General features: G+C 40.2%; 2 protein-coding genes across 2 annotated transcripts in view; both read left to right on the forward strand.

Moving 5' to 3' along the window:
• The first annotated feature begins 315 nt into the window (after nucleotides 1–315).
• Nucleotides 316–1,116, forward strand: LOC141628731 (uncharacterized). Its single transcript, XM_074441829.1, has 2 exons — nucleotides 316–675; nucleotides 727–1,116. Exons 1-2 carry the CDS (start codon nucleotides 316–318, stop codon nucleotides 1,114–1,116), a joined length of 750 nt encoding a protein of 249 aa, XP_074297930.1.
• Nucleotides 1,117–1,587: 471 nt separating this feature from the next.
• LOC141628732 (uncharacterized) overlaps nucleotides 1,588–7,109 on the forward strand; it is a 20,285-nt gene continuing 14,763 nt past the window's right edge. The window contains exons 1-2 of the mRNA XM_074441830.1: nucleotides 1,588–2,220; nucleotides 2,335–2,958. Of these exons, the coding sequence (XP_074297931.1) occupies nucleotides 1,588–2,220; nucleotides 2,335–2,958 (1,257 nt within the window). The remainder of the gene's footprint in view (nucleotides 2,221–2,334; nucleotides 2,959–7,109) is intronic.

A 7,109-nucleotide genomic window follows, 5' to 3' on the forward strand; every position in this document is an offset into this window, starting at 1 on the left:
ATTTCCCTTTCTACTACTCACCCCTAGCTCTGTATGTGTGATTTCAATGTTGTGGCTAACTTTGATGAAAGGATAGGCAGTGCTCATCTACATGTAGGTGATATGGATGATTTTAGGAATTGTCTTGCTATGACTGGGCTTAGTGATCACCCAGCTACTGGTTGTCATTATACTTGGTGTAACAAGCAAGATGGGGCTATCAGATGGGCTAAGCTTGACAGAGCTTTAGTGTCTGGTACTTAGCTTAATCAACTGCAATCCTCTGTGGTTTTTCTTCCTGCTGGAGTGTCTGATCACTCTCCTATCTTGGTTACAATGGCTTCTACTTCCCATACTATTAGGAAAAACTTCAAATACCTTAACTGTTGGGCTTCTTCTCCTTATTTTTTGAGTCATGTTAAGAATGGATGGGATAGAACCTGCTATGGTAGTTACATTAGCATCCTCTTCCAGAAACTTAAAGGGCTCAAGGCTACTCTTAAAACTCTTCATGGAGATGAGTTCACCCACCTCACTTTTAGAGTTAAGATGGCTAAGCAGGAGCTTTTCTCTTGTCAATGCAAACTCCATGATTCTCCTTTGGAGACCACTCTGGTTACTCAGGAAAAAGAGCTTTCCTCTACTTATGAATTTCTCAAAAAAGCTGAACTGCAATTTCTTCAGCAAAGAGCTAAGGTTCATAACCTGCAATTTAATGATACCAGTTCAAAATTCTTATATGCTTAGATTTCAGACAGAAAGGCCAACAATACGGTTGGGTGTATTTCTGACATGGATGGACATCAGTGTCAAGGTAGGCAGGCAGTTGCTTCTGGGTTCTTGGCCTACTACAAGCAGCTACTGGGTGAGTCTGGTCCTGTGCAAGATTTACCCAGTGACCTGTTCTCATCTAACACTGTTCCTGAGCACTTGTATCCTGACCTCATCAAGCCTATTTCTAATCAGGATATTATCAATGCTCTGAAAACTATTGATAGGAATAAAAGCCCTAGGATTGATGGCTACTCTTCTGGCTTCTTCCTTGATGCTTGGGAGGTTGTTGGCGTGGACTTCCTTTCTGTTGTTCATGAATTCTTCAGTAAGGGGAAACTCCCTAAAGCTGCTAATGCTACCTAACTGGTTCTGATCCCTAAGAAGGATACCCCTTCCTCTGTGACTGGCTTTAGACCTCTTACCTGTTGTACAACTTTCTACAAAGTGGTAAGTAAGAATCTTGTGTCTAAACTCAAACTTGCCTTGGATTTCATTATTGGCCCTGAGCAGGCTGCTTTCCTGCATAATAGAGACCTTTTTGACAATTCCATGTTGGCCCATGAGTTAGCTTCTAAATATGGTCGAGCTCATCTTACCCCTAGATGCATTCTCAAGGTCGACATAAAGAAAGCTTTTGACTCTGTTCATTAGGGGTTCTTCAGAGAGTGTCTGCTGCAACTCAAGTTTCCTCAAATCTTTGTTAATTGGATTCTTGCTTGCGTCACTACTCCCCATTTTTCCTTGCTCATTAATGGCTCTGTTGAGAGCTTCTTCCCTAGCAAGAGGGGTCCGCGACAGGGTGATCCTCTTTCCCCATATCTCTTTGTGATATGTATGGAAGTGCTGTCACGGATGCTCAGGACTCTCCCTCTTTATCCTGGATTTTCTTACCATCCCAAATGTGTGAAGCTAAAACTCACACATTTAATTTTTGCGGATGACTTGCTTGTTTTCACTCGAGGAGATGTGCCTTCTGTGGCTGCTGTTGCTTCTTGCCTGGATTCTTTTGCTGCTGTTTCTGGGCTTCAGGCTAACCCTCTGAAGTCTTGCCTTTATTTTGGTGTTGTCCTTCCCTCAGTTAGGAGCCTGATTTTGCAAACTACTGGCTACACTGAGGGTGAGTTTCCTTTCAAGTACTTAGGTCTTCCTATGTACTCCTCCAGTTTGGTAAATGCTATGTTTATGCCTCTGTTGGACAAAGTTCATGCTAAGGTTAATCATTATGCCAATCATTGTCTTAGCTATGCTGGCAAAGCTAAGCTGATTGATTCTATTATCTTTGGTATTCACAATTTCTGGGGGGGGGCAAGTGTACTCTTGCCTAAGGGTATAATTAAGAAGCTTAGCAGAATTTGTAAAGACTTCTTATGGGGCATCAATGAGGGAGGTAGACATTGGATTTTTATGAGCTGGAAAATGATGTGCAGGCCTAAACAGGAGGGTGGCATCAATATAAAAGATATCCAGGCTTGGAATTATACTCAGTTGACTAAATGGATTTGGTAACTAGTGAACAGGCCTGAGAGCATATGGGTGAGGTGGATATAGCAATATGTTCTTCAGGGTATTGATTTCTGGCAGGCTACTCTTCACTCTAACCACTCTTGGTACTGGGGTAATGTACTCAAAGTGAGGGATGCTCTTGTATCTATCACTGGTTCACCAACTCAGGCTATTCAAAAGCTTCATAGCTGTACTAAGCATGGAACTTTACAGGAGGGGGAGATTTACGACTTGTTCAGAGCCTCTTCTCCTATCTTGCCTTGGACCAACATCATACACAACTCTATGTGTGCTCCTAAGCATGCTTTTACTGCAATGATGGTAATTCAGAACAAAATTCCATCCATTGAGAACCTTGTTACTCGTGGAATGCATTTTGTCAACAGGTGTGCCCTTTGTGAGAATGATAATGAAAGTCTAGAGCATTTGTTTTTCCTATGCTCCTTCTCTTCTGCAGTGTGGTCTACTGTGGAAGGTTGGGCCATGATCTCGTATATGCCTTCTCTTCGATTGTCTCAGGTTTTGGATTGGCATACGGTTCATAATAGTGGGGTGGATGCTATTAGGAGCAGACGGATTTGCACTTTGGTGGCTACTATCTATCATCTCTGGAGGGAACGGAATGCACGCATTTTCTATGCCCAAAAGAATGAACCTGTCAGGATTTCCTATAGGATTATCTTTGATACTTATGTGCGTCTGGTATTTTTTAAAAGAGGGTAACCAGAACTAGCTGGTGCTCCTTCTTAGTTGGTACTTTGAGGGGACTAATCTGGTCTCCCTTGTAGGAAAGTTTTGGTTAGGGTCTTGTATCATCCTTTTTAATAATTATATATATTGATCCTTTCTTTTCTGAAAAAAAAAAAAAACAAAAACAAAAAATTATTAATAATAATAATAATAATTGTGGACATGGGCCACCCGCGCCGCGCGCACCTGCGCGTTGGGTTTAAGGCGGCGACACTTCTCCCATGGAACCTTGGTTTGCCAAAGCATGTCATGGGCCGTTACCGATTTGTGAGGCATTGAAACTGGTGAAAGGTTGAATAAGCATGCATTTGTGGAGTCGCCACCAATTTATTGTGGAAAAATTGGAAACCGTTCGAATACTCGTTACCCTTAGCATTCTATGTATAGAATGACTCTCGAAGATGCCAACGGACACGGATATCCAGAGATAACTGAAGTAAGGGGTGAAGGTACGTATTAGGAAGCTCTTTAATTCGAACACCTAATCCCGCCCACCTCGATAGCGGCCTCTACTAATGATTAGGGAATTTGTTCATATTTAATATGTTGTCAATGTAATGCATGCAATGCAACAAATATAGATTAATCCTAGCATATGAAATTATACTCTGTCGGTGAACACGTGTTTTAGCACTCAATTTGGTTGAAGTTAGAAGTTAGATTCAATACCTGTGAATGGCATACAACTAAATCATACATAGTAATAATTACGATAAATGAATTAATTAAAAAAGTTACAATCATTATTTGATCTACGTCAAAAGCACGCTTGAAGACGGGATTCCAAAGAAGAAAATAAAAGCAAAACAAAATTAGAATTAAAATACGAAAATACGTCAGATTAGAGGTGATAATATGAATAATAGTTGATTTGAACCGTAATTAAGAGCTTCGTCAAAGCGAGAAAAAGTTCAGAGATATAAACCAACCCAGAACAGACGCAGCATCTGCTGCGTCCTCTGGAAGAGGCGCAACACTTCCTGCGTCTGTTCTAGAGCTGGGTTCTGGCTGTGAAGTCAGAACCGCAACACCGTTATCGTTCGTTGGTTGATTTAGGATGAATTATCGATATTAGACTCGAATTGAAGTGTTTTAACCGATTATATGTATCTGGAAAAGTCATAAAACGAATTAAAACGAGAAATTACAGCGGTTTACATGATTATGATTAACTCGTGTCGGAAATACAAGAAGGCGAAAACTTGAGGTTAAATTAAGACGAAACTGGACAAATAAGACTCGAAAAAAAACTCAAGTATCAAGTTAGGATTCCAGAACCTCGACATGAACCAGTCAAAACCCTGAAGAATCCATTTGAATTAAAACGGCAAAAACCTGCAAGTATTGAATTACTCGGGATTAAGGACGAGTTAAACATTGTAATAAAAAGGATTTGTTAAAAACACGATTTATATACTGAAACAACAAAGAAAACAAATAAAAACGAAAGAAATAAAAAAAAGAGAAACTTGCAGAAAGAAGAAGAAGAGCAGGAGCAACAAGCAGCCTCTGGAAGAGGCGCAACAAAGCTGCGATCCTTCGAAGAGGCGCAACTGCTGATGCGTTTCTTCTCGACGTCTGACATCTGCACTTTTATAAAATGGTTTTAAAAGATTGATTTTAAATCGGTATTCGAACGTGCTTTTGATATAGATCAACAATAATTGATACAAAATAAAGGGTACAATAATAAAATGGGATTTACATCCTCAGACTTACATGTTTGACGAAACGTGATTGACTAAAGTTATCGTTTTAGTGATTTCTCGACTCGAATATGCGTGGAAAGTGCCCTCGTTAGAGGATTTAGTAGATTGATTAGGTTGATTAAAGGTGGAGTTGGTCAAATGGGTCGTTCTATGCAACGTGACTAGGACTCAGAATAATCTTAGCTTACATGGTCGATTGATCAAGCATGTAGGCGTCGAAAGTAATAGCATAGTCTAGAATGCAAAGAGAGAAGAGAAGGGGCGGAACACTCGCGTGTCAAATATGGACGTCGGAGGCCTCTATTTATACTAAACATATGGAAGAGTTTAGGAATGACACGGATTTAGAAACAAATCACGGAAATATTCTGTAAAACGTGAAAAGAGGGCTAGAGAAGAGGCGCAACAGCCATTGTGATCCTTCGAATAGGCATAACACCTGCTGCATCATTTCCCCAGAGGTTTCCTCCTAAGCAAGAGAGATTTCTGCGTTTTATTATGGAATTTCGGTAGATATACACTTCCTTATTCTATAAAACACAATATACGGAAGATATTTACTTAAAATATATATTTTAATTAGGAATAAATATCCAGAGAATTCTAGAACATTCCGGAATATTCCGACTTGGCATTTAAACGGTTTTTAGAAAATGAAGCGGTTTTTGACCCGTACTCCAAATGAACTCTAATTACTATCAAAACGACAATATCGGTGCGTAGATGACGACCAAGGGGTTGACTCGAGTGTTTGAGCTATTACTTATCAATGAACTTACGGACTGTCATAAATCGTTCCGCGTATCAAACATGCGGCCCAATCATCACTGGGTGGTTGGCGGGAGGTGTAGAAATAAGGTATCTAGAATAATAGAAATAATAATAATAATAATAATAATAAATAAATAAAATAGAAGAACATTCAACAACCCCACAATGAAGGAATAATATAAAGAGAAGCATTAAAAATAAACCACACAATAAAGAGAGAAGAGGAAAAAAAATAAAAAAACCAAAAAAAAATATGGAAACACAAAAAAAAATATGAGAAGAAGAAGTGGGCCGCGGTAGAGGAGGAGAGATGGAAGGAGGAGGAAGAAGAAGAGGTGGTGTGGTGGTGGCGTTGGAGTAGTCCGTGTGTGAGGTGTTCGTGTAGGCAGTTGGGGCGTGAAGGAGGGAGGCGGCATATCTGCTGGTGAAGGAGGGAGGTCGAGGAAGGTGGAGGGAGATGCGACAGTGGTCGTGGTGGTAGCGAGGAAGGGGGAAGGTCGAGGGAGATGTTACGTGAGTGGTGGTTGGTGGTTGACGGAGAAGGAGATGATGAGGGTGAGGTGATGGCCGAATGGTGGCCGTCGGAGGTGGAGGTGGTGGTGGTGGTGGGTGTGGGTTGGTGAGGGAAAAAGAGAGGAGATTTTTTGGGGGTTATTTATTTTGGATTTTTTGGGTTTTTTTATTTATTTATTTGGGTTTTGAGAGAGAAGTGGGTGACAGAAATGAAATTGTGTGAGATAAGAGAGAAGTGAATGAGTGGAAAACTATATATATTAAAATAGTGAATAATTACGATGTTTTAGTGATTAATTAGTGTGGGTAGAGAGAGAGAGGGAATGTTAAATTAGTTTATTAATCACCATTTTTAGCTTTTAATCTAAGCCGCTCATCTTCCCCATTCAATGGCTTGGATGAAGACTTATGGACTCAATACTTAGGGTATACTCACTTGATCCCATTACTATATATATATATATATATATATATATATATATATATATATATATATATATATATATATATATATATATCAATTTTCCATGTCGGAAAGAAAAACGTTCAATAATAAAAATCAGACTGAAAATTCGCCTACATTTAAAATCAAATTGAATTCTAGATCATTGAATATAATTCAAAATCCCAAGAAATCAGGATCGTTGTGATGATGAACCGTGCTCAGTGGTGATGGTTTGTCAGTAGATCTGATGAGTGAAAAAGCTGGATAAAAGAAAAGCAGGAGGGATAATGGCGAGATCATAACAGTGCTTGCCGGAGTTTGGCCTGACCTCTAACGTTACCTTCTGTCGATGATGGTGACTAGTGAGGACCATCCAAATATCACTTTATGATGGACAAGAGTTAACGACGGTACGCCGACGACAACTGAAAACAAGCGATGGTGATTGAATCTGCATCGAAAGAGAGAGGGGCGAAGATGGGATGGAAAGAAGCACCGTCGACGAGCGAGATATGATGGAGGAGCAATGGTGGTGTGCCGACGAGGTTCACGGTGAACTATTTGGGAAGTTTAGAGCCAGAAAAGGGGATAGAATCGATTGGTCGTTGGAAATGTGTCGGTCTTGTGTCGGCGTCATGGTGCTCGTTGTCGTCGCCGGCAGCAGG

Source organism: Silene latifolia, chromosome Y (genome assembly GCF_048544455.1).
Source record: "Silene latifolia isolate original U9 population chromosome Y, ASM4854445v1, whole genome shotgun sequence".
In the NCBI taxonomy this organism is placed as follows: Eukaryota; Viridiplantae; Streptophyta; class Magnoliopsida; order Caryophyllales; family Caryophyllaceae; genus Silene; species Silene latifolia.